Source organism: Eucyclogobius newberryi, unplaced genomic scaffold, assembly GCF_026437365.1.
Source record: "Eucyclogobius newberryi isolate DKJ021-1_F unplaced genomic scaffold, fEucNew1.0.hap1 SCAF_17, whole genome shotgun sequence".
Lineage (NCBI taxonomy): Eukaryota > Metazoa > Chordata > Actinopteri > Gobiiformes > Gobiidae > Eucyclogobius > Eucyclogobius newberryi.
In genome coordinates this window covers 24,991,995-25,019,759 of record NW_027315801.1, presented here as the reverse complement: position 1 = coordinate 25,019,759, position 27,765 = coordinate 24,991,995, and the positions used below count along the sequence as shown (strand labels likewise).

The 27,765-nt window shown below is 39.3% G+C and overlaps 2 protein-coding genes across 5 annotated transcripts in view; one reads left to right on the top strand and one right to left on the bottom strand.

The window, feature by feature from the left end:
• Window positions 1-18,850, top strand: part of ptpn11b (protein tyrosine phosphatase non-receptor type 11b) — a 44,532-nt gene extending 25,682 nt beyond the window's left edge. For 2 of the 4 annotated variants that reach the window (XM_072449607.1, XM_072449609.1), the window contains exons 3-16: window positions 3,712-3,906; window positions 5,090-5,279; window positions 6,153-6,269; window positions 6,818-6,931; window positions 7,883-7,979; window positions 8,133-8,212; window positions 8,354-8,509; window positions 9,176-9,307; window positions 10,037-10,191; window positions 12,604-12,671; window positions 12,744-12,895; window positions 13,187-13,287; window positions 13,403-13,528; window positions 17,270-18,850. In XM_072449607.1, the coding sequence (XP_072305708.1) occupies window positions 3,712-3,906; window positions 5,090-5,279; window positions 6,153-6,269; window positions 6,818-6,931; window positions 7,883-7,979; window positions 8,133-8,212; window positions 8,354-8,509; window positions 9,176-9,307; window positions 10,037-10,191; window positions 12,604-12,671; window positions 12,744-12,895; window positions 13,187-13,287; window positions 13,403-13,490 (1,645 nt within the window). In that variant the 3' untranslated portion in view covers window positions 13,491-13,528; window positions 17,270-18,850. Of the gene's footprint in view, window positions 1-3,711; window positions 3,907-5,089; window positions 5,280-6,152; window positions 6,270-6,817; window positions 6,932-7,882; window positions 7,980-8,132; window positions 8,213-8,353; window positions 8,510-9,175; window positions 9,308-10,036; window positions 10,196-12,603; window positions 12,672-12,743; window positions 12,896-13,186; window positions 13,288-13,402; window positions 13,529-17,269 lie in introns of those variants that run through there. The other 2 variants (XM_072449608.1, XM_072449610.1) reach the window with 2 other exon arrangements.
• A 2,975-nt stretch (window positions 18,851-21,825) lies between these two features.
• On the bottom strand, window positions 21,826-25,856 carry rnf223 (ring finger protein 223). The gene is made up of 2 exons (XM_072448558.1): window positions 25,650-25,856; window positions 21,826-22,564 (listed from the first exon to the last, which is right to left on the bottom strand). The coding sequence occupies exon 2, from the start codon at window positions 22,530-22,532 to the stop codon at window positions 21,837-21,839; it is 696 nt and encodes a 231-aa protein (XP_072304659.1). The 5' UTR covers window positions 22,533-22,564; window positions 25,650-25,856; the 3' UTR covers window positions 21,826-21,836.
• Window positions 25,857-27,765: the final 1,909 nt, after the last annotated feature.

Below are 27,765 nucleotides of genomic sequence, written 5' to 3'. Positions count from 1 at the left end.
CATCTGTTCTGAAATATTAACTAGCATACTTTGAACATCCCTATTAACTTATACTTTAATGGCTGCATTAGCATGGTAATAGCCTCATTGTCTTGTGGTAGCCACCTATTGGGCTTTATGTATCCTTCAGATCATTTTCATAAAAGTCTGAAAATATCCATCAGAGAAAAAGCACTGGTTATGAGTCATATGTTTAAAAGCATCTCCCCTCTGCAATGAATCTATAAAGGCTATGGAGGTCCGAGCCATGCAGGGCGCAGGGAAGTGAATCAAAATCTAATAGGATGGATTCAGATAATGGTGTTAAACACAGAGTGGGAGAGAGACCTGTGGAACTCTGCCAACACTGGCTAAAAGACACATAAAGCAATTAGCAGGAAGTACAGGAGCGAGGGAAAGAGAGTGAGAGTGGAGGGACAGTGATGGAGTACAGGGCTGCGGAAGTCTACTCAAGAGGGAGGAATAGTTTTAGTGAGTTGGTGTGAGTTTGAAGAGTTCAGAATAAAAGTGCTGCAAAGCTGTAAAGGAAAAAGAACAACAATGTAATCCCTTTTTGTTCCATAGATCTTTCTGTGGGATTTACAGAAAGGTTAGGAGTTATTTCCGAAAGTTCTAGTTAAGGATTTTGTATTAAAAAGACTGGCTGTTGCTGAAGCTGACAGTTTTATAAAGTTTGAGCTTTTACAGTGCTGTTGCAGAGATGTCGATATCTGTATATTAGGGCTTAATAGTGGACAGTGCACCATCATCGTTTTGTTTTGCCTGGAATTAAACATATATGTCTTGGATTTATTCAATTAGACTTGTTATTGTTTTCCTTCATCTCATTTATAAAACTTGGAATCTTGGATGTCAAAATTATTAATCAATAATCGGGGTTATTACGGTGACAATATAATCGCAAAGACCAAAAAATTATAACTGGAAAAAAATAAAACATTTTAAATTCAATTTGTAGCTTGTTATTGAAGCAAAATAAAATATTTTCTGCTCCTCATCCTTTCCTCAAAAAATTAAACCTAAATGTAAAGTGCTTTGTCTTGCTGTTTATGTTAAATTGATCATTCAGAAAGTTTGATTTCATAAACGAGGTCCCATATTGTGGAGCGGTAATGTGTTAAGAAAGCAAGAAGGAAAGAACATTTGGGATTTTATTGTTGTTTTTGCCGTTAATAAATGTGAAGGATCATTAAATCGTGACGTTTATTCTCACAATAATGTTGGACTAAAGTTTGAAATCGTAACATCCCTCCCTGGAATTCTGACTAAAAGTGTAAATATGAGCCAAAACACAAACTCCCTCAAACTTGCTGACTTAGAGTAAGTCATAATGTTTGTGCTCAGATCACCTTCTGGCTCATATCTAACTCCCTCACAAAGTTTGGAGTTTTGAGTCTGGATCACATATTTCCAAGTCACGAGTCACAACTTTTCATTGATCCCAAACTTTTAAAGTCGTACATAATGTTTAAAGTCACGTACATAACATTTTTGTACAAACATATGAATGAGACCCCAGACATTTAACTAATCACTTGAGTTTCTACTAATGCTCTTCTGTGGAACATTCTCGTCAAAGCAATTACATCGCCATGTAAACAAGCACGTAGTGGAGCCTCCATTAAAGAAGTCCGTGCATCTTTAAATCTGTGCAAAAACAGCAAAACTGCTGCTTTGTTTGAATCATAAAGATGTGGAGGGAGTTTGGAGTTGCTCTGCCTTAAGGGAACGGTTGTCCTTTATAAGTAAACCATAAAAAAATGTGAAGCTTTGCTGAGTATGCCACGTGAACGTCTTTCAATTGTTAAAGGTTGAATGGACAATTTTAAATTTAAACAACAACCTTATTCAGCAACTAAATTAGTTGTATTTGTCACACAGCCATCTCGTGCAGGCTCGTCTGTACAAACTGCTATTGTGTGCACCTTTTGAAAGCAGCCAGAGTACTTTGAATATGCAAAGTACTACCAAATATTCAGCTTTATCTGTCTTTGTGCAGCAATAACATCCCAGCCTGCATATGAAATCCGTGGTTCCTTTGTCACCGCATTTGCATTGTTTTGTTTTATGGATTTATGAAAAATAGTGCGTCTGTTTGATAAAGTGGTTGTTTTTAATCCGAATATCTATGCAGGCTTACCGTGTGCGGTGCAGCTTGTAATGACATGTCTTTGTGTCTCCTCTCTTGTGGAAAAGCTGAAAAGGTCAAAGTCAGTTTACAGCGATGAGTTTTTCCGAGTGCGAATCATGTTCATGTTTAAGTAGAAAACCTCAAACCTTTTTTGTATTATGTAGGTGTCTGAACGCTTCATTTTCTGTCAAAAATTCTTCCACCAGCAAGTTTTGTGCATCAAGATGATTTCTGCAGTCACTAAATCCCTGACATTTTTTATAAGATGTGCTATGAAAATGCATTTATTGTGTCATAAAAGCTTAAAAACATGTTTTGCCGTTATAATGAGAAAGTTGCAGTGACAGATTATCAAGAATAGAATTGCCTAAATTGAATTGTCAGGAATCTGAATCTGATTAAGGTACTGCACAGTTTGGTCATACAATTGTTTTTGGTACAGACAAAAACGTAAGGTCACACAGACAAAACAGATTATGCTCTCAAACCACCGTATAATGCAAAACAATGCTCAGGTTTCCAAAGCCTTGATGAAAAAAGAACCGACATTTTACAGATACTGGTGATGCAGTAGTGATGTCACAAAACTGCACCACAAACACGCGGCTGTTTATATTGCAAACAAACATGATTTTGCTGCATTCTTATCATGAATTCAGGCATACACTTTTAGTCCAGCTGAGGAGACGATTCTGCTGAGATTGCACCCTGTGTGTTGTGTAAACTGGTGTTCAAAATGTTCCTGCATCGTCCTGTACGCTTTCAGTCCACCAAAAATAAAAATAAAAACCTAGTAAAGCATTCGTTACTATTGACGATATTAAAGTGAAAGATAGATTTGTACACGAGTGGTCTTCTCAGGTGGTTAAGTTTGGGTTGGCACGAGGGCTGGGCTTTATTGCTGCTGATACATCGATATATATTTTTTGGGGAGCGATATGACTTGGTATATCACAGTGTAATTTGCATGCAGACTGCAGCTTTACCACTGTTGTGTAGAGCAGCTTTAACCCTGACTTTGGATGTTCTGAAAAATGCTGAAAACGCTTATAATGGCAATTATTTTTATGATTTGTATAAGATAAGATAAGATAATCCTTTATGTATGCTGCTATATTTTCACTTTGCCCCAGGTCATCCTTGAAAAAGAAGTCTATGGGTCCTTTTCTGGTAAAGCAAAAGTTATTAAATAAATTATGGGGAAAGCATTTGAGAGTTAAATCAGGATTTATAGCTTAAAATTTAAATCACTTTTAACAAGTTTGCACAAACAGGGTAGAGGGCACAATTTTGTCCAGCACCAATCATATTCTATCAAGGACACCATTATAAGTTAATGTAAAATGGATGCAGTTTCAGAACTATTTGTATTTATTTATTTTGAAATATTTGCATATGGATTTCAAACAGCAAATGTGTATGGTCGTCACTTTTATAGCACTCGAGTCGTCGCAAAGTGGTCTTGCTTGAGTGGATGGCTTCCCTTTGCTCCGAGCCAAAGTAAACAGGAGATAGATATGCTTGCTTCCACATGTGTAAATAAATAAGTGACGAGATGTGTTTATGTTTGTGTTGCCCAGGCGGGATGATGAGGTGACCCACATCAAGATCCAGAACTCGGGGGACTACTACGACCTGTACGGGGGTGAGAAGTTTGCCACGCTGACTGAGCTGGTGCAGTATTACACCGAGCAACAAGATCTGCTGCGGGAGAGGAACGGACATGTCATCGAGCTCAAGTACCCCCTCAACTGCAAAGACCCCACTTCAGAGAGGTACGGCAGGGACAGGGCCACAGCAGCGCAGCAGCACGGACAATATCATGTTCTATGGAAGATAAACTCACCGTGTAAAAATGTATTTGAAGTGAGAATATAAATTAAATACACCCAGCAATGTGCTTTCCTTATTGATATTTCACTTTTAATTTCACCAAATGAACATAATATTAGATTATGTTTTTTTGGGGGGGTTTTAGGTCACTTTCTTACTGGATCGCTATTTATTCAAGCTTAGTTCTGGTTGCCTAGGATGAAAGCTTTTTGACCTGTATTAATTGAATCTCTGTAAAAAAAACTAAACAAAAAAGACTCTGCAATTTAAAAAAAAAAAAAGATAAAACTGTAGATTTGTGTTTCAAACAAAGTGATGATTATCAACATATCTATTTACTATGCTGTCAATTCCAATGTATTCATTCAATATATTTGTAGAGCACAATTCTTACAAAATACAAGTCAAAGTGCTATTGAAAAATCCATTAAAATCCATTGAAACCACAATACAAAAAAATAAAAGCATAAATAATCACATTCATATTAACTCATGAGGGTGTACACATTTTATAACTATAATGCTTGTGTTGGAGCTTATTTAGAAATGACCTATTGGATGTTTCACAAGTTACACCTTCGTCATTTGAGTGTCACACTTGCATGTCTGTCTAATGTGTTTTGCAGTATCGTGTATACTTGCTGCAGCCCACGCACAGACACGCAGCCAAATGTATAAATATTTACCTGCTTCAAAGAATGTTATTCATCAGCATATGTTTAATCCTTTTACATTTATATTCCTCGACCTATAGCGCACATTATAGGTACATCTTGTTTGCTAAAGTACCACTAGTCATACTGTTAACATTCCCTCTAGGTTCAAAAACAATCCTGTATTTTTGTTCTTTGTGGTTTTTACATTCGATGTGTGCCTCGTGTCACAGCCTCCTACACGATCTCCCTCAGCACACGGGTAAAGAATATCAGCGGCAGGCACGTAAACAACACATACAGGCCCTCTGCGTGTTGAGTGGGAGTCGGCACCCAAAATACATGTATCCGCCATGGGCCTTGTATCAGTCAGTTACAGGGCACAAAGCAGACCACGGATTGTAACTTTTGCACATGTAAAGGATGTGTTATGATAATGCAAGCTGTATTTTGGAATAAAATATTCTTGCAGGTGGTACCATGGGCATCTGTCGGGGCGCGATGCAGAGAAACTCCTCACAGAAAAAGGCAAAGCAGGCAGTTTCCTGGTCCGGGAGAGCCAGAGTAAACCAGGAGATTTTGTGCTGTCGGTGCTTACCAATGAAGAAAAGCACGACAATGATCGCAAGACCAAGGTTACGCATGTTATGATACGCTTCCAGGTGAGAATAAGTGAAATCTGACAACAATGTAAACGCAATCCTGCAGCAACATTTTTACAGCCATTTGACATAAATTTGTTTATTCAAATTTATAGTTTATAGTCATCTTTATTGTTATTTTCTACTAACCCAACTGATAGTTTAGTGGGATGTGACCTTAATGATAAAACATAGCTCACAGTCTGCTCACAAGACATCAGTATACTGTATTACATGTTGTCATTTGTCAACATTACACATCTATGCACCCATCTCCACTTTGACATCAAATACAAACTCATATTTCATAGTATGTTTATGCTCCTGTGTGTGCCCCTATATTTATATTGTATAGAATTAAAGGGCACACACTTTGCTTAATGAATTACACTTGAATTACTTCTCTTCTTCTTAAATCTGGATCATACTTCCTCTCACAGAAAACTTTGCATGTGGGTTTCAGCCTCACCTTTAGTTAGTAAAACCTTTTTTTCCAACTACCAACGTTTTTGTTCTACACAACATGGTGTGTCTCAATGGACAGAACTTGTTCCATTACTGATTATATCTTGATGCTACATCTGAAGTACAAATGCAATTACAGTAAAAACCGTGATGTGAGGTAGGAAATAAAGGTTAACAAAAATCTTTTTTAGGTACATTGTATTTATTTTCTCTTATCAACCTTTGTCTAACCAACCTTTATGTTCCATTTTTGGTTTTAGTAGACTGCTTCTCCCTTAAGCTCTCACTGTGCTGAGATCCAGAGTCCAATATGTTCTTGATAGAATTTGTTGCAAGCCATTTAACAGCGGGGTCAATAGGCTTTTCCACAGCAAGCGTAAGGCCTGTCAGCGCAGACGCCTGTTAACTAATGCACACTGTCTTTCTCAGGACGGTAAATACGACGTGGGCGGAGGAGAGAGGTTCGACACGCTGGCAGACCTGGTGGACCACTACAGGAAGAACCCCATGGTGGAGAAGAGTGGCATTGTGGTGCATTTAAAACAGGTAGAAAAAAACATCGGACAAACATTCCATACACTGTTGAAATGCTTAATATTATATGTTAGAGTTAAGGCCAACGCATAGCAAAATGTGGCGCACTCCAAACACTCGCGTCAACACACTAAACACTGCGCGTCACAGCTCGATTAAAGGATTAAAACAACTTTTGGGGCGCTTCAAATAGGATTTTTATCTGACACAAAGAGCTAAATGACGTGAGGCTGTGTTTGAAGAAAAAAGACGGTGGGTCGAGCATCTTGTTGTGAGTTTAGCGAGACACAAGTGTTTTCTGGAGCTTTCTCTGCCTCCCCTCAGTTTCTCTCCAAGTTTACAGCACTCCTTCTGTCTGTCTCAGAGTAGAGATCTGTCTGTACTCCCCGCAGATGGGAAGAAAGCATGTCTTTTCTGCCGTACTGCTTTACCCAGCAGAGTATGAGTGAAGCAGTGTGTGCATGCTCAGAAAATAATGGAGGCACCTATTTTACTTTAAGTGTCCTGGTATTCGTTTGCCTTTAATGTAATAATTTTCTGTAATTACTGTTTTGTCTCAGCCATTTAATGCTACAAGAATAAACGCAGCCAACATAGAAAACCGAGTACGAGAGCTCAACAAAGTAGCTGACAACTCGGAGAAGCCCAAGCAAGGATTTTGGGAAGAATTTGAGGTAAGTTAAGCACATTTTTTGTATACAATCAGTCAATTAAGATGAAAAGAGGGCAGTGACAGACAATTATTGATTTACTTCTACTAATACTACAGACTAATACCACTATTACTACTACTACTTCTACTACTGCTGCCCTTACTACTAGTGCCTTAGTTTTAGTATAGAAAGCTAGATAGAGGCCTAAGCAGAGGGCATATGGTTCATGTGGATTTTGGTTTATTGACAGCTATTACCTAATAGTTTGCTCTGGTGCAATACATCATCATTACAACATGAGCTGTCATTGTAGTTCTACTAAATCCTTACAAAATACATATACTTATCAAGCCTAATCTGGCTCTTGATGGTCGTTTGACTTATTCACAAAAATACGCAATTCTTCCATATAGAAATGTCAGAACTGTGGTCCTTGTTGAGCATTGATCTACATATTGTTTCTCTATGTTTTTATCTGTTTTCCTGTCAATCAAACAGAGTCAGAAGTGTTCAGTGCGCCTCTGTGTGTGAGTGATGATGTCAGCTTGGCCTTATCGTTTTTATTCAGCGCACGAGTCATAAATGTCATCCATATCACTGTGTAAAGTCAATGAGTGTCACCGCGTATGATAGATCTGTTGCTTTTTACGAGCTCAGCGATAGGCCTCAGTTTTTACAAAGTTGTCATAAGTTTGCCCTTTCTTTTTTAAGCTTTTAAGCACAAAAAAAATGTAAATGTGTTATCTGCTTATCTAAATTATAGGTAAACATGCAAAACGTATTGGCAATATTGTGCTAGTCCATACATATATCCATCATTTTGTGCTAAAATTCCATGTTGATTTAACTCTGTTGTAAGTTAACCATGTTTAGTTACACTTTTGTGGCATTGATTTTCTCATTCTGTGCTACTTAAATTCCACAGATTGCACGTTTTTCATCTTTTGGTCATTTGTTGTCTTTTTACTTCAGGTACTACAGCAGCAGGAGTGTAAACTGCTGTATCCCCGGAAAGAAGGCCAGAAGGCAGAGAACAAGAGCAAAAACCGCTACAAGAATATCCTCCCATGTGAGTCACGACAGCACTGCCACTTCCTGTCACTCCAGCTTCCTGTGGAAACTATCACCACAATGCACAAAGACACAACATTTCTTAGAAAAACAGAATAATTTATGGTTGTCTCATTTTACGTAATAATAATGTTTTTTTATGTATTTCTAGTTGATACAACACGTGTTGAAATCAGAGAAAATGACCAAGATGTCCTTGGGTCTGACTATATTAACGCCAACTACATCCAAGTACCGGTAAGTGGGCTGAATACTTGTGTCTTTTAAGGTATGAGACATATTTGTCATATTTGTATTATTTTTGGATTATGTTATAACAACTAATCTTCTTAAATGAAGCTGCTGGTGTTTGCCCATCCTTCTGTTCTACAGGGTTTCCATGAAGATGGGCGACAAGGAGATGCTGCAAAAGTCTTCATAGCCACACAGGGCTGTCTCCAGAACACTGTGTGTGACTTCTGGAATGTGGTCTATCAGGAGAATACACGGGTCATTGTCATGACAACCAAAGAGATGGAAAGAGGACGGGTGAGACTTTCATGCTTCGTGTAGTTATAGTTGTTATGTAGCTGCACTTTACTTTAAGCAAACTTTTGCTAAAATACCAAAATATTCTAAAAGTCAGTGTAGGGTATGTACATGCCCACAGGCCAAATTGCAGGTTAGATCTGTGGAGAGGTGACATTGCTTGAGGTAAGAATGTTTTTCAAGGGATTTTTGAGCAATACAACACATCTAATTTCACAAGATTTATAGGTTTCTGTGGTGAAATGTCTTCACTCTGAAAACTTTGCCAAAAGCAAGTTTAATGTAATTCTGTGGAACATTCCAGGCAGACCAATAACATATTCATAGAGACAATCTGGTGACAGACCCGTCACCAGGACTCACCAGTAATCCATACACCTCCTCATGAACAGTATTAAAATACATCAATCTGACGTCATCAGCAGAGTGTAAAATGCTAACTAATGTTGCGTATACCCTTTTATCTACATGTTTACTATAGGGTTTACTCATCCTTATACAGAGGAGTCACTGGAGAACATAAGCTCATTCAGACAGAGTGCCACTAGGTCTGCTGATGACACCAGGATACTATGACACATAAGCTGATTGGAAAGCAGCTTGGGATATGCTCTACTTTGTCTAATTTATCTGCCTCCTCCTTCTCTGTCCCCAAATCCCCGACAGAACAAATGTGTGCGATACTGGCCAGATCTCCTTGGGTCAAAAGAGTACAGCAGGATCCTGGTGAGGAACGTGGATGAGAGGCCAGCCCAGGACTACATTTTGAGGAAGCTTGAGGTGACGCGCTTGGACCGGGTCAGTACAACCGTGAACCCAATCAGAGCTGACCCACTGACAATATTATACTAACACAGTGAAACATGACAGGCTGTATGATATTTCAATCATGAAACTTTTAAATAAGTGCAGACAATGTAAATGGTAGCCTAGATTTCCTTAGAATGTTATCAGAATATTTGAAAAATCTAACTATCTTTGTGAACAAATTTAGAAAACTTTGTAGTTCAAATATAAACACAATACTCCAATTTGTAAACCTATCTATCCATCCTCCAGACACAGCTTGACGAATGTTACAATATGCGCTTTCTACTCCTTCTGTAATCTGACAATACAATTTCCTATGTCTTTGGGCGATGGGCCTGAATCCCACTGTGCAGTCTTGTAGTACATGCAGAGATAGTGTTACACTTGCAATCTGTGTTTGAATAGTTAATGATTGTGTTTTAGGTACTGCAAAAAGTAAGTGTTTTATAGATTTCATGCGAGAGTGTTGAAATTGATATTAGGTTGTACCAATTTGAGTACCGGTATTTGCTCTAACAGGCAATAACAGTAACTACAAGGGAAGTTTAAATTAATCAGTTTCTAAACTAAATCAAAAATGATTCCTACACAATAAACACTGCTAATGTTTTTCTGAATTTTACTGTCAATAGTCTTATTGTAGTTTATCATTCTGTTGATGCTTGGTGTTTTACTGAAGTAATCACATAAATAAATGTCCACGGTATTTCTGTGCAGAAGGAACCGGTGCGGTTCATTTGGCACTACCAGTACTTGACATGGCCGGACCATGGTGTTCCAAACGAGCCTGGGGGAGTGCTGTGGTTCCTGGAAGAGGTCAATCGCACTCAGAGCTCTATGCCCACTGCAGGGCCAATTGTGGTGCATTGCAGGTAGCGTATAGAGCCAGTCTGTCATCAGTTGCAAACCAATTTACTGTTTGTAGAGGGAAAAAACAACTCCTTTCACACTGTAAAATCACCATTGAAGGACGATAACAAGCTTCTGCAAAGTGATATCTGAATTGAATAGAATGAAAGATCAATCAATTAATTCATAATCGTAATTGATAATCGTTATTTAATTGTAAGAAGTAAAACATAATTGTGAGAATTTCAAATGTGTTACTAAAAAAATGCAATCCAGAAAAAGACAAAATAATAATAATAATAATACATTTTATTCATATAGCGCTTTTCAAGACACAACAATAGAAAACGCCAATTTAAAGCAACATTTTCAGCTAAAATAGTGAAATGGTGAAAAATGTATAAAACGTAGACCAGGCGGTTGGTCTTGAGGTTGTTATTGAAGGTGGCTCATAGAGTTCAAAGCTTGTCTCCTAAAGTTCAGAGCTTGGTCCTGCACGGGAGGGACAGAAGGTTGTCTTCAGAGGAGTGGATGGAGCGGGATGGAGTATGGTGGTGGTGGTGGTGGAGTAGGTCTGTTAGGGCCAGGTTGCGGAGGGCTTTGAATGTGATCAGGAGAACGTTGAACTGGATGCGCTGAGGGATAGGAAGTTGAGTTTCTGGAGGACAGGGGTGATTTGTTCATGGGACCGAGTGTGTGTGAGGAGGTGGAAAGCAGAGTTTTGGATGTATTGTACCTTATGTTTTAGAATGTGTAATGTAAAGAATGCTGAGGTGATGAGGGCACGAATCAGGGTTTCAGTGGCCAAAAAGGAGCGGGATGAACAGAGATGTGCAATGTTTTTAAGGTGAAATAAAGCAGACTGGGTCATTTGGTTGACGTGCTGTTTGAATGAGAGAGTGGAGTCAAAAAGCAAACTAAGTTTGCGGATGAGGAGGGAAGGAGAAATGCTGGTGTTGTCAAAATGGAGCGGAAAGTTGTTTTTTGGACCAATTATGATTATGTCAGTTTGAAAAAGTTTGGCTGTAGCTGACACTGGAAGTCTGTGGAGTAAGTTGTGGAGTTGATGGATTTTGTGGAAGTTTACAATTTTATGTAATCGGCAAAGAAGTGGAAATGTAGACCATGACAACGGAGGACCACTGAACCTTGGGGGTTTTTTTTGGACCGTAGGCTTTATTAGACAGGAGCATGAAATGGGGATGAGTGAGAAGGAAGGACATGCAGTAACTTGTCAGATTAGAACTCACGACTCTGCGGCCGACTGCACGTCATGAAAACCATGAAAGTGGTTCAAAATGTTAAATCCAAGATAGGCATCATCATACATCATATCCTAATACCTAAAGAGGGGAGGGATCGACTTGACTGTGCCTCATATAGACCAATCTCAAGTCTGAACGTGGACTATTGTATATACACCTCAATTGTGTCCGAACTGTATTTAGGTCTTTATTTCAATTTTTGTCATATTCTGTTCTGTGTAAAAAAAAAGGAAAAGTGCGTAGGAAAGAGTTGACGGTGAATGATGAAGAGGAGTTGTCATTGGGCTTTAGGAGTTTGTTATGATGAAAGACAACGTTTTCGGGGTTATTATTGGAGCCAGAGTGAAAGATGTTGGAATGATAGTTTAACCGGGCAGTGTTGAGAGCATCCTTGTATTGATCAATATAGTCCGTGTGGATTTGATGATGTACAGCCAATTTTATTGTACAGTTCAAGTTGACGTTTGTGAGACTTCATGACGTGAAGCTTGTCCCAGGGTGGTGTGTGGGTGAAGGAGACAGATTTTGATATTGTGGGAGCTAGTTGATCAAGACAGGAGGAGAGTGTGTTGTTGTAGTAGTAGTTTACATGTTCAGAGGGGTTGTTAGACAGCGGAGGAGGGCACAGGGACAGTTTGGCAGAGGCTGAGAGTGTGACAGGGGAGGCAGACGGAGATTATGGAGATTACAGAAGGATATTATACACTTGGTTTTGCGGTTACGGAGATGGCTGTCAATGTCCAGATTTACGGCCAGGTGGTCAGATATTGATTGATTCGAGAAGGTGTGAACTGAGAGACCAAATCCAGGATGTGAGCATGGTTATTGGTGGCACGTTGGATCTTGAAACTGTGCAATAGGTCAAGGAAGTCTGATAGGGTCTGAATGGTCCATGTGGAAATTGAAGTCGCAGAGGAAGAGGAAGGACGGTGAGATGGCTGAGAGCTAGTTCAGTAAAATCAAAGAGAAAAGACAAGTTAGGTTAACCCAACACACAGTAAGCCACAGAAGAATGGTGATCTGTTTGTCATAGTCTTGATGATTGTGAATAATTATAAATATTGTGTTGTTGTTTTTCTCACAATAATTGTATCTCTAAAATCTAACATTCCTAACCACTTGTAACTCAGGAGCTGTTCCATGTTTTGTCTGTGCTCTCTGTCTTTGCAGTGCTGGCATTGGTCGGACAGGCACCATTATTGTCATCGACATCCTTATTGACATTATTAACCGCCAAGGTAGGGCCTCCTAAGTGAATTGACGTTTCCATATGGGACCTTTTGTGCATTAAAGTCCCCTGTGTGTCCCAGGGCTGGACTGTGACATTGACATCCCAAAGACGATCCAGTGGGTGCGTCAGCAGAGGTCGGGGATGGTCCAAACTGAGGCTCAGTACAAGTTTATCTACATGGCAGTGCAACAGTACATCGACACGGCACAGAAGAGACTGGAGGAGGAGCAGGTGGGAGAGCTCAACGGTGGATAGGGAATGCAATGACCTGATGATTAGATGAAAAATACTGGTCTTTTCAATGTATTTCACTGTCTAATATTACACAAAATATGTAAAACACAGCAAGGGCTGACCTAAATAAATATAAAGCAAATAGACTTTTTTTTTTAAATGACCAAGCATCCCTTTTTCCCATATTCAGTGGTTTTATCCTGGAGTGAAGGGGCAAACGCTCATAAATGAGGTTGCATTGCAGCCTTTTGCACCCTTATAGACCTGTGCCTGCCTTTTTTTTTGCAGAGGAATAAGATGAAGGAGAGAGAGTATTCCAACATCAAATACGGCCACATGACGAACTCCAGGTCCATAAGCAACATGGCCTCCTCGCGATCATCTTCTGTGTAAGTCACAACCAAAGTTACACTGAAATATGCTGCAATTTGACTTGCTAGCTTTGTATGAAAACCCGCCACCTTGTCTTTGAATTTGCATTGTTTCGGGTTTTTTTTGTCCCAGATTGACAAATGATGATGCGTCCAGTGTTTATGAGAACATCAACTTTAAAACTCCTCAAACGTCATTCAGCAGTAACACCAGGAGGTAGAGCAAGGACGACGGAGGTCATGTTGTACTTGTCTGTGAGTATCCTAAAAAGAGATTATATATATTTTTTCATCCTTATTTTATATTGAAATCAGACTATGAGCTGATAAGCTATAAAGCATAGGATAGGATCACAGGGTTTTGACCTGACTATAACTTGTCTTCCATAATAAAACCAACCATAAAGAATCTCGGGGTTGTTTTTGACAACAATTTTAAAATGGAAACAGTGTGGAGACAGTGTGGTTAGACATTTTTTTTTATCAGTTAGGTCTTTTAGCTAGAGTCAAGCCTTTTTTAAATCGCACCGACCTTGAAAGGACTATTCATGCTTTTATCAGCTCAAGAATAGACTATTGCAACGCACTTTATGTCGGAGTCTCCCAGTCTGCCTTCAACTTGTACAAAACGCTGCGACGCGTTTTCTGACAAACACACCCAGACGTGAGCACATGACATCACCCCGGTTCTTTTTGCTCTCCATTGGCTTCCCGTTTCTTTTAGAATTGATTTTAAAATGTTACTGTTTGTTTTTAAAGCTCTAAATGGCCTGGAACATCCTTATCTGGCCGAGCTTCTGTCTGCTCAAAACCCAAGCAGGGCTCTAAGATCTGTAATTTAATGACACTTTATTTTGTACAGTTGTTTTTAATTTTTTTTTATTGTGAAGCACTTTGGTCACTTTGAGTGTTGTAAAGGGCTCTATAAATAAAGGTTGATCGATTTGATTGATTGATATTATACAGATATGGGATTCCAACTCTAAGAAAGCATAGATTTCTAGTTTAGAAACGCAAGGAGGGTTGATGGATGTGTGGACTCCTTCAGAGGCTACTGGTTGAGAGTCAAAGGTTGCGGCACATAAATAAGATAAGATGAGCCTTTATTTGTCCCACAATGGGGAAATTCCAGTGTTGCAACACAAAGTAGGTATAAGGTAAAAACAGAAAACTTATAAAAAGCTTTAAAAAACACGCTTATAGAAAAGCTCTTGTAAAAAAAACTCTTATACTCTTAATAAAAAATAACAATAGTAACACTCTTATTTACAGCTGTTATATGGACACTGTCTCAAATTGAACAATTGTTAGCTATAAATGATGCTACTCCTATTTTAAGTGGATTGGGAGAACTGCTATATGTGAAATACTAACAGTCAACTGCATTTCTATAAAACATTATTGGTCAAACCCTGTGTGTACTTTAAGGATTCATGTACTTTGTAAACTCTGCACTGAACTGGAGGCTGAAATGTGGGTGTCCAAGAGTGTTTCTAAATGAGAGCCTAAAGCAGAGAAAGATTCATTGTTCAGATATAAATGCTCTATTGAAGTCTGAAATTACAGGTTGGATTGAGGTGGCACGGCTCCTTACAAATACTACTTGCACCACACAACAAAAGAGAAACTTTACATTCATACTCCAACCAATTTGTGGTGCATAATAAGTTGAGATGGAAATCTAGTAAGGAGCACAGAGAAGGAGTAATGAACTTGTATTTATTTTGTATAAAAAAGGTTTTCTCTGGACGTGCTTGTGTTATACAATATTACTTTTTCTACTTTTTTCTACTTTCTCTGAATATGCCAAATTGGAGTGAGCGCAATATGTAGGGTGGGTGACAAAAAAACGATTTTATCACAAAAAAATTTGAAAAATGCTTTTCTTTTGCCTTTAAGAGGTAAATAATGTAATCTGCTTCTTCTCAGTTGACTAAAACGAGCCCAGTTACAACTGAAGCTGTTCCTGAACCCTTTGGAGTACTGAGTACTAGAAAGTGCTGACCCTCTCTAGTTTTGACCTCTAATGTCTATTTGATAATCCGGAGGAAAATCCGATCTTAAATTCTGCCTAGATTGTCTTAATAGACAATCCTTCTGCTTCCTCTGCACCACCATCACCCAGGACCTAAAGTGGGAGCTCACCATCAGCTCCCTCATCAAGAAGGCCCAGCAGAGGATGTACTTCCTGCGGCAGCTGAGGAAAGCCAAGCTGCTAGTGCAGATGATGGTGTAGTTTTACACGACCATCATTGACTCCATCCTCACCTCCTCCATCACTGTGTGGTACACTGGAGCCACAGCCAGGGACAAATAGAGACTACAGCGCAATGTGCGCTCCGCTGAGAAGGTGATCGGCTGCAGACCTCCATCTCTGCAGGACCTGTACGTCTCCAGGACTCTGGGCCGATCACCCTGGACATGGACTATTTGAGCCACTCCCCTCAGGCAGGAGGCCACGCCCCTCAGGCAGGAGGCCACTCCCCTCAGGCAGGAGGCTACGGACCAGAACCTCCCCCCAAGAAACTTTTCAAAGTTTCTTTTCCTCTGCCGTTGAACTCATGAACACTTCTTAAACACCTGTCACTTTAACAATTATTCAACAGATACTATTCAGGCACTGTTCACTTTCTTCACTATTTCCGACCATCTGTAAATGTGTAAATATCTGTGAGACAAGTTTCTTTTATTATTTTGTATCTTATTTTATTAGTTAATTCTTATTTTATGCATGCCATATTTTACTCTATAGACATTGCTATTATTATTATTTTATTATTCATTGTTTTATGTTGCACCTAAAGCCGAACTTTGTTCAATGACAATGGTAATAAACCTATTCTGATTCTGATTCTGAAATCGAAGAAGGAATAAAGCTGGTGTCTGGAGGATGGTCTGATTGGCACTAGTTTGGGTATTTGTTGGGTCATGACAATTCCTCTTTAATGGGTTAGGGACTTGTTAAAAAAAAGTCCAGGCAGAGTCCATTTAAAAGTCCTCTAAAATGTTTGTGGATTTTCGGAATATTGACTGACCCTGATTCATCAGAGTGATTGATTTGACTGGAAATAAGTGGGTTACAGCTTTCTTTCTTTCTTTTATGTTTAACATGTCTAGCAGCTTAATAGTTCCCTTTAATCAGCTGGTGGACAAAAAGGAATAAATGCACCACCTCGGTTTAACGGGTTAAATACAACTGTCACTCAGTCAGACCCTGTGTGTGTGGTGTGTGTGTGTGTGTGTGTGTCTGTGTGTGTGTGTGTCTGTCTGTGTGTGTGCGCGTGTGTGTGTGTGTGTGTGTGTCTGTCTGTGTGTGTGTGTGTGTGTGTGTGTGTGTGTCTGTCTGTCTGTCTGTCTGTCTGTCTTGTCTGTCTGTCTGTCTGTCTGTCTGTCTGTCTGTGCGTGCGTGCGTGCGTGCCTGTCTGTCTGTCTGTCTGTCTGTCTGTCTGTCTGTCTGTCTGTGCGTGCGTGCCTGTCTGTCTGTCTGTCTGTCTGTCTGTCTGTCTGTGCGTGCGTGCGTGCGTGCGTGCGTGCGTGCCTGTCTGTCTGTCTGTCTGTCTGTCTGTCTGTCTGTCTGTCTGTCTGTCTGTCTGTGTGTGTGTGTGTGTGTGTGTGTGCGTGTGTGTGTGTGTGTGGTGATTAACTATTTATGTTTTAAACCTTCAAATAAGAGTTTGTTTCTGCAGCTTTGTGATTAATTTGATTGACATTTCACATTTGTCTGATAATTAAATTTCAACTAATAGTCTATGTGTAAAGTCCCGTTTTAACACATTTTTGTTGAAATTACATATCGTCTGACTTTTATTATCAAGATACTCCCAAAACATATACAGATATACATTTTTGTCAATATTGCCCGACCCTTCCTTTTAATTTAGCCTTTTTAATCCTTTTTTCATGTTTAAATTATATTGTTAATTTATATTTTCATTGATACCACACAATCCTTCAGTATTATGTGCATTTTTGAAATAATTTGCCTGTGCTTGTCTTCCAGAGGTGTTGCTGTGTCCGTTGATGGACCCTGTGTCAGCTCTTCAGGTGTAGTGCAGGAGTAGCAGGAATTGGCCGTTCTCCTGACCGTGCTGCTCATCTTTGAGCGCTGCAGTGGACTTTGGACAGGGCTCCCCAGCACACAGCTCCAGGCCCTCCTCAGGCTTTCTTCTACCCTGTAAAGTGCCTTTCACTGAGGAGCCTGAGCTGAACTGGAGTGGTCAGGACTAAAGTGTCTGTCAGCCCCTCCTCTCAGAACTTTGCTTAGACTTGGATCCTGGACAGTTGGATTTGTGTGTTCAGCTGTGGAGCGTAAGAGCTTCTGGATAAGCTGCTATACGGAGCAACAAGACAATGCCATTTTCTCACCAAACTTTGGATTGAAGTGAAAGCCATACTGTAGTCTGAGGGCATCTGAGCTTTGCTTTCAGATGGTCTCCTAATATAACTTGTATGATTGTTTTATTATCTTGTCCATATTTTTGGTTTATGTACATTTATAGACATTTTATGGGCATAAGAGGAGCATGTTTCAATGCCGGTTTACATTAGGGCTGTGTGTGGTAGTTACAGTGTGTATATGTGTTACAGTACATATATTTGTTGTGTTACAGTATACTATACTGTAGAAGGAACAATATACCCCTTAGACACACTTACTTTTAGTGGTAGGCTCATGTGACCATAACCTTTGCACCTTAGCTCAGAATTGGTGCAACAACAACAAATAACGTAATTGCCGCATTAATCTGAAGAACCCATAACAGTAAATCACAGATAATGGTAGGTCATTAGGGTCAGTTCATAGTGAAAATTGACTATGTGTACCCAAGTGCCATAAACAATTGTACTGTAAGACCCTGATCTTTAAAGCTGTGCAATGTATTGTGCTGTAATTCCTGAATGGGACTGTATCGGGTGTGTCGTGGTCCTAGGCTAGTCTCTGATAATCAGCCGCTCTGAAGCACTTGGACATCTGTCCGAGATGGTCAAAGGAAACAAGGGACACGACACGATTACTGTGAGCCAGATGGCCATCTGCCCAGATTGAAGAATAGATTTGTCTCCAAAAAGTAATTTAGGAGATGGCCATAATCCAGGCTCAATGATGCCATGGAGAGTAGGCCATGTCACTGATGTGATAAGGAGCCTGGAGGAGGGCTCGCTCAGACTAGGCTGTCAATCCTGAAATATCCACAAATGTACCTACAAGGTACATATTTGAAAGTTTTCACGACTGGTAGTAGCCACCTAACCTGCACAGCAAGATGAATTCCTGCGGTATTTGTGAGTTTACAAACCCATAGAACTCAATTCAGCAGCCACTTGTTTGTGATAAGATATACTGTGTACGTACAACTGTTTCATTAAGATCCAGCTACTAAAGCTGTGTGAAAATCAAAGACCTATTTTCTGGTGTTTTCCTTTTTAGATTCATCTTATAACAGCACAACTGTGCTTTGCAAACCACTGTGTACTATCATATATAGCCTACATTAATTATATTTAGTATGTGTATGAACTATTGAACCTTTCTGAATGAAAGCTGACGAGCCTCACTGCTTTGATGGAACATGAACACTTACTCTGCTCAGTCACATCTTCCGCTGCTCTTTCTCCCTCATCAAAGATCGTTACCAGTTTTCTGAAAAGGACTTTGCTCCTGGCTGTAGCCTTGTGCTGAATCCTGCTGTTTGTGATTCGTGCAATGAATGAGAACTCATTTATTGTTTTGAAGAGTATTGTATTTCTTTGTGTTCTGTTGTGATGAAACATCAATACTTGAAAACTGCAGTCTGCAGTCTGAAAACTGCCTGGCCTCAGGTTGTGTGGATGTGGACTGACTGTGAGTAGTCTTGTAGTGCACTCTAAAGCTGTGTGTGTTATTTTGAATTTCTCATTGGGACTGGACTACAGTGAAAGGGAAATGTTTTATCTGCAAGCTGACGAGCCTCACTGCTTGGTATTTGGTGTGCAATTTGACTGAATTGCTGACTTGCTGAACCCTAATAAAAAGCTATTACATTGCCAAGGTGTATCTGTTCTATGTGTTATAAGCATAATTATTTAAGAATGTTTACATTATATGCTCAGAAAGTTAATGAATTGCTGTGTAATTATTCTCTGACGCAGCAATGCAACGAAAACGTACACTGTTGTATCTTCAATCGTCCACTAGATGGTGCAATTGAGTTACAGCTGAATTGTAAGTATTTAGTCTCCCGATCCTTAAAAAATAAATTAACTACATTGAACTATAATAAAAGATATGGCTGTTTAGAGGAAATTGTGTAATTCATGATTTGGCAGAAAACACACTACTATATCAATTTAATATTTGATCAAAATAATAGGGCATTGGATATGTAAACCTCCTTATTGTAATTGCATTCTTTGAAAAAACACATTGTCTTTCTCTGTTACTTTGACAGCACTTTTTTGATAATTTTGATAATAAGTTTACCAGTTATCAACATTTCTAGCTTTTTGCTCAATGTTTGCCTCCTCATGGTGTTTACTTTCAACCACTAGCACAGTATACAGTGGTAACAGTATACAGTGGTAGTACAGTATACAGTGGTAACAGTATACAGTGGTAACAGTATACAGTGGTAGTACTGTATACAGTGGTAGTACAGTATACAGTGGTGGTACAGTATACAGTGGTGACATTATACAGTGGTAGTACAGTATACAGTGGTGGTACAGTATACAGTGGTAGTACAGTATACAGTGGTATACTGTGGTGGTACAGTATACAGTGGTAACAGTATACAGTGGTAATACAGTATACAGTGGTAGCACTGTATACAGTGGTGGTACAGTATACAGTGGTAGTACAGTATACAGTGGTATACTGTGGTGGTACAGTATACAGTGATAATACAGTATACAGTGGTGGTACAGTATACAGTGGTAACAGTATACAGTGGTAGTACAGTATACAGTGGTGGTACAGTGTACAGTGGTATACAGTATACAATGGTGGTACTGTATACAGTGGTAGTACAGTATACAGTGGTAGCACTGTATACAGTGGTGGTACAGTATACAGTGGTAACTGTATACAGTGGTAATACAATATACAGTGGTAGCACTGTATACAGTGGTGGTACAGTATACAGTGGTGGTACAGTATACAGTGGTAGTACAGTATACAGTGGTAGCACTGTATACAGTGGTGGTACAGTATACAGTGGTAACTGTATACAGTGGTAATACAGTATACAGTGGTAGCACTGTATACAGTGGTGGTACAGTATACAGTGGTACAGTATACAGTGGTAACTGTATACAGTGGTAATACAGTATACAGTGGTAACAGTATACAGTGGTAACAGTATACAGTGGTGGTACGTACTAGTCCCGGTACGTCAACATCACTGTAGCCTTGATTTGAAAATGATTTCTCACACAAATCTCTCTCTTATTTAGAGATAAATATTGAAGTAATTTATGCCCTAACTTGTGTTTACTGTCTCCTATGTTGTATAAGGAAGTTGTGCTCACCTCCAATGTAATGATTGGCTTATCTCCTTTGCGTTGGTCCTTCCATGGCTCACCTCCTCTGGGAATCAATAAACACTTCCTTTAACTTTATTATTGACTGTCCACATCAGAGCTATTGTTGTCTCAAATGTTGGAAATATACATACATTTCCAAATTTTGATAAAATAATATTTAAACAGGTTTTTTGATTATTTATTCTGTAAACAAGGATGTAAAGAAACAAAAAAAATCAGTGTACAATCAAAATTGTTGACTTGGCACATCACATTATTGACTGGTTCCACGGCAACAGTACAAAGCAAATTTCACATCTGTAAATATCAGTGTGTGAATGTCACAGCTAAGAACAATTATGATGGACCACAGCGGTTGATTAGAGTGCAGGAAATGTCTGTGATAGATGCCTGTATGTCTCAGTACAGGGATACAAAGACTATATGTGCTCAAGGGTGAATAATCACAGTACAAAAGTATTAAATCAGGTGCAGAGTGTTTTTCAAACTTCCTATAAGTGATCTGTTCTTTTCCTCTGTATCTACCTCTGTATCTACCTGTGTTGCAACAATGAAATTTCCCCATGTGGGACAATAAAGGATCATCTTATCTTATCTTAATTCAGTCTCCTGATGACTGATGATGATTTTTCCAAGGAAAATGCCCAAAATTACACAACCAAAACCTTGTACATACAACATTGTATATTTTACATTTTGTTTTAAAGTATAAACCCTTGATATAACTTAACAATAGAGACCTTTTCTTACAAGTTAAATAGTTTTGCAATAACACGTAAGAATAAGGAATTTAATTCGAACTGAATTTAGAAAATCTAAACATCTTCAAATATGACATTGAAAATTAAATTGTACATTTGAACTCTTGAGTTATGGTTTTATGTGCACAATGTAACATTTCTGGTGGCGGTAAGACATTAAAGGTAGACTATGTCAATGTCAATCTTGGCAAGATCATTTAACTGCATGTGACTTTTCAATGACAGGTTTAAGCATGAAAACAATATCATTTTGAGACAGGGATGCTGTAAGAGGGTGGGTCACTCTCACTTGAGCCCCCCTTGTCTTGTCGTGAATGGGTTGACAGTGGAGGGGGCCGGGGTTGTATCATGGCGTTCACAGCGCATACTCCCTGAGTTAAAAACACACTGCAGCGGCCAAAGCACCACCATTACTAGTAACAAAATCATCACTATGAACACAACCATGCGCTTCCAGTCTGAAACCCGCCTGAAAAACCCCTCTGGCCTTGTCAGCCCGTCCGGCCCGTCCGGCATTGACTTACTTCCCCCTATGTCAACACAGATGCAAAACGCTGTAGGACAATCCAGTTCCCCATTTTCAGAGTTGCTTCTTTTATACCACAGTTTCTGCCCTTCCATCCAGACTGACTCCTCTTGTTGTAGATGAGAAGGTAAAGTGTTGAGAACTTCGCGGCTCGTTGCCAAAGCCGGGGGTCCTGCCGCAGTCAGCAGGGTGGGGTGACGGCAAAATGGACACGAAAGATAGGTTCTGCCTCCAGCATCACCCTGGTCAATGGACACAGCCATGAGACGAGACAGGCACTCAAGGCAAAATGTATGGGTGCAGTCCAGGAGTTTGGGCGTCTTGAATACATTGTCGAAACTGTTGTAGCAGATGGAGCACTCCGGCTGGTGGGCCAAGGAGATTTTCTTTTGCAGGGACCCAGCTTCTTCTGTGGGGCAAACAGGAACGTGCCACACATGGGCCCTTTGATCCATGTTAAAGGTCTTGTAACAATCTTCAAACTGACCTGGGGAACACAAAAGTTGAAATGAATTTAAACTTGTCGGTTTGATGATTACTAAAATGGACTTTAGACAGTACACCCACACTTCAGTAAAAATGTAATTCAGCATAGTTGGCTGTCACTACTTAAATTCTGATGTGACCATATTGGGACAGCGGGGAGAACGGACCTTCATTTTGGCCACTAGAAAGTGCTATACTTAACAAATCTGCCCGTCTGTCCTTTTTGGCAAAACAAATTCAACTCAGTTCAACCTGAAGGTTAAAGATATCACAAAGTGGTGTGTATGTGTTGGTGTTCTGCTGCTGCAAACCAATTGCCCCTCAGGGATAAAACAGGACATGTTTGGTTGATGTATTTTCTTTTGCTTGTTAATTAAGTCAATAATTCTCTACCTGCAATTAACTTCACTGCACTAGTGAATAATTGAAAGTCATTAACTTTCTTTTTGAAAGGTTGTCTTTTCTACTTGTAACAGACTTTGATATTTGCAGTGTCAAAAATATCTGCTTTGTTAGCTTGCAAAAGCTAAACTCATTGGTTTCCATGATTATTGAGAAGCAGTCCAGTATTTAGTATCACCCCCTGATGTTTCTCGGTGACCTTTGACCTTGCACTTGCTGGGGTTCAGTAGAGCGATACTATGTAAAGAATGCAGGTGATGGCACGGGGTTCAAATATCCTGAAAGCCACATGCCACAGGCTCACTCCAGCGTGACCTCAATAATAAGCATAACGTGTCATCATCAGTGGCTTGCACTGGTTTGGGCTGTGAAGGACGCATAGTGTCTATGTCCGGAGCACCTGTGTTCTCTTCCCTCTGCCCTCTTGGTTACTTTGGCTTCATACTTACTGTTGCACAAAGTGGCTGCTTGTTTGGTGCCTAATCGCTCTATCTACCCTTGAAATTCTTGCTGTGGTTCTGCCTTCTCTGGCTCCTCGCTCAATTCAACATGCATTATTAGCACAAGGGCACATTCTTTCACTAATTACAAACGTCTTATTTTTGTCCCTGCCCACAAACCACCACTCAGGTTCACTACACAGCCAATTGAATTTAAATGTAGTGAAAAGTCAACAAATATGCAAGTTTGGTCATTAAGATTCTTCTTTTTTTTTTTTACTCTATAGACTTTATTGTACAAGCCAGTTCAGCGTGAAAGTCAAAGAAATATATATATGTCATTTATTTGTATTTGTTAAGCTTTATTGTCTGTTTAATACACAGAACAATTGTGAGGAAGAGCAAGGAAGACATTCAGCAAATTGTCAAAGCAGGAACTCAAACACAATATTGTGGCTGGCACAGGAGCCTGGCATGTGTGGTGCTGGTTACACCTCGAATACTGGCCGGCAAAAAGTATGTCATCATGTGACTTAAAGGTGCATTATCTTTAGAACGGTCTGTAAACTGTTTTGGAGGTAATGGCATTTGACCCAAACATGTATCAATATATTTAAACCACCAGAACCACTTGGTAATTATTCCTATAATGATGTATGATGACCAAAAAATGTATCAAAATCAATTCAGTTGCCTGGTAATAAAGTCACTTCAAGCTAATTTTACTTATTTTCCATCATCTCTCATGTTTACTTTTTTGTTTGTTTTTCATAGCTTTCCAGTTCACCCATATTCTTTTTGAGATAATAATGTATTTTTACAGTTGTGTACCATTGCATTTTTGACTCCCTTGCTTCCTAATATTTCTTCTTTAAGTTAAACTTCTTTCTAAACCGGATGATAACTTGTAAAACTGGCCTCCAGATTCTTATATGTCCACTACTGAACATCTAACACTAGCGCTTTGTTCCCTTTGTCTCTTCCGTCTCTCCATAGATTAAAGCATCTATATTTGCCAACACATGCGATACGGATGAAATCTAAGGGGGACACTGCAGCCCCAGGGTGCAGGGTGCAGGGTGCAGGGTGCAGGGTGCAGGGTGCAGGGTGCAGGGTGCAGGGTGCAGGGTGCAGGGTGCAGGGTGCAGGGTGCAGGGTTGACGCTACAGCTTGTTTCCATGGTGAGGTTCTTGCCTGGAATGTCCCACATTATACTTATTTTCTCCACAAACTGCTGGTGGACTCACCTCCAGAAAAGTTGCAAGTATACAAAGTTACCAGCTAAGAAAACCAAATAAGTACACTTTCAAAGACAATATTGATTATCATCTTTGATTTTTTAATACTTTGATCTAATTTATGACCCACCTGCGTCAGAGTAAACAGGATGGATGTTATATTACCTATAGGCTAGATTTTCATTGTTGTGAGGCTAATTATAATGGTAACATCAATTCAAACAGCAATGAAGCCCTTAAAATTGTGCTCTATAAATAAATTTACCTTGCCTTGCTTTTTGGTTCAACTGCCATGGCCCACATGCTGTAATACCTGTTTCTAAAGCTCCATACATGAAACTTGATACACTGGCTTTTGGAACTGGGGAGGGCTCCAGGTTAAATAAACATTGGCTTATGCTGCTGTGCTAACAAGTGCCTACAGGGGCTGTAGGAAATAATAGCAACCAGACAATAGCAGCAGAACAGGTGCAATCCACCTGCAATATGTTTACACCTAATGTATATTAGTATAGTTTATTATAGTATAGATAAAAAGCCTACAGTTTTGCAAATAGAATTAGCATTGCACAGGTATATTATTATGTCTTAGTTTTATAAAGACTACAAATAAACTATATGCTCAACTAAAATATGGTGCAATTGGGTGCATATTACTTTAGACTATTAAATTGATCCTAATCTCACCTGTTTTTTGCACAATTTATACAAATAGTGCTAGTAATTTTGTAGTGTCGTCACCTGACCTCATAACATACATGTTTTTGGCATAATAACCTGGAAAAGAAAGTACGCAGCCTGCCTTCTAATATTGAAAAATTATGGAAGTAATGAAAAGTCATTCACATTTTAAATTTCTCTGAAAAATAAACACTTTTTAAGCTTCCTAGAATTATTTTAGAATGTCATTAAAGTTCTGCTTAAAGTGGTGACTTAGCTTCAAATGTTCAAGGCAATATATATTAGTTCTAACAGCAGGTAACCATGTGTGTATATGTGGCTTTACCGTGAAGAAGATCCTTGCAGGCACATCTGTTCAGTACTTCAGGTCTCCAAATTTGAAAGTCCTATTTTCGGGCTGTACCATTCACACCACACGTACTCCGACTGTGTCCTTCTGCCTGACTCCCAGGTGCTCAGTGTGTTTTGTGTTGGTGGGTGTGTACTCCCAAGTTTTGCCACTTCTCCAAGTCCCACCCTTTTCCTGCTGCTTGTCCGTTGGCCGGTATCACCTGCTCCTGCACTCTCCATGCAAATGCCCAGACAGGCTGAGGAGGGGCCGAGGAGCTGGCCTTGAGGTGATAACTGCAGAGGAGACTGGCCCTTTTCTTATCTCCGGTCCTGACCACTCCTGACTCACTGAAATACTCACTGTGCACACACATTTTCAGTTTGTCATATCTTGATCTGTTTGTAGTCATTGTGCAAATAAGTGGGGAAAAGTTGAAGTTCTTAGTACGCCAACTTGGGTTGAAAGTAGACCTTAAACTTCATACAGGTGTAAATTAGTTGTGGGGTGGCTCTTAAATGGGGTGGCTCTAAATATATAAGATCATTTTAGATTTTGCTTGCAATTTTGTTCTCGATATGTCACTGCAATGTCAATTGAAAGTGATAAATTACAGCCTGAATTCTAATCTTTGATAAACTTCCTCATATCTCTTTCTACTCTTTTACTGACAATTGCAATTGTCAGCAGGAAATCCTCAGTAGCCAACAGTCTCTTCACTCTACAAACCTTTAAAGACCCCAAAGATTGCCTTCACGGAGTAAACGAGACAGCGTTACCAATGTGGACTTAAATAAAGTACAATCAAAACGCACACCTCTGGCTTACAATACACAACAACACATATTAAAATAATTTCCATTTGGTTAGAGATAAGGAGCAGAATTGGACACACTGGACAGTTTTCTCTCCACATATTTTATTTTGAATTAACCAAACAGAGAGGTATATACATACACTCATTTTTGTTATATTGATTTAGATATATAGATAGATTTATATTGATAGTAGGAAACCACAATAACAGTACAATATATGGTACTGGCATATCTTGGAAAGGATAATGCTTTCCTGAGCAGTGGTAAACTGTTAAATAATCTGTTTTTGATCACGGCTACAGCTCGACTGTATTATATGATCTTAAAAAGTTGTGTGGTGACACCAATCAAAAAGGGGCTAGGTAGGATAAACAATGAAATTAATTCTACAGTTTTCATTTATTATTGTACACATTGATTCCCTTACATTTCTCTGCAGCCTTCATTTAATTTGCTCATCAAACATTACTCTGAAATATTCACTGCGGAAACAGAACCACACATATCTTTGTTGTCTGTCTGTAAGGAAGACAGCTGTTTATGACCCTCTGAATAAGAGTTTTTATTGTTTTACTATCAGCAACATAAGAATCATATGATAGAACCATATTAGCTGGTGGCAGTGGGCCAGTGGCTGCTGTAGTAAAGGCTGCCGACTGGTTATTAAGTAACCTATACAAACACTGATGTTTCCCTATCAGTAGAGTCATTTCTGGGATGCTGGTTTGGATGAGGGCTTTCCATCACAATATTTTATTTCCTGGAATCTTATAAGTTTATGGTGTGGTAAACATGTCAGAGATGAAGTGACAAGAAATGAGGGTACAAGGAAGCAGGAAGGTAAAATAATGCCTAGTCATTCAAATTACTTGTCTATTTCTTGTCTTCAAGTTTACAGGGCAGGCGGTTTGAATAATGGGTAAGATTCAGCCTTATTTGAACTGGCACAGTGTATTTATTTATCATTGTATCACTTAAAACAGTAATACTCAAAATAATGGAGAGGCATTTATTTAATAACATTTCACTTGTAAGTAAAAGGTGTCTCTACAAACTGTATTGTTAGTACACTACTGCAATAGTTACTAAGGCTAATGTATAACCTCCACAACTATTATCTAGTTAATACAGCATCCACTTGAAATGGAGAACTTTTACGTTACATATAATAATTTGGCACTTGCATTTTAAAATAAACATGTGGACTTGTGGTTATGGCCTCCACATCTTCAGTAGGCAAGGCAAGGCAAGGCAAGTTTATTTGTAGAGCACATTTCATACACAAGGCAATTCAA

Coding starts and splice junctions, on each gene's coding strand:
- rnf223 (XM_072448558.1), bottom strand. CDS start 22,532: ATGGATCAAAGGGCCCATGTGTGGCACGTTCCTGTTTGCCCCACAGAA.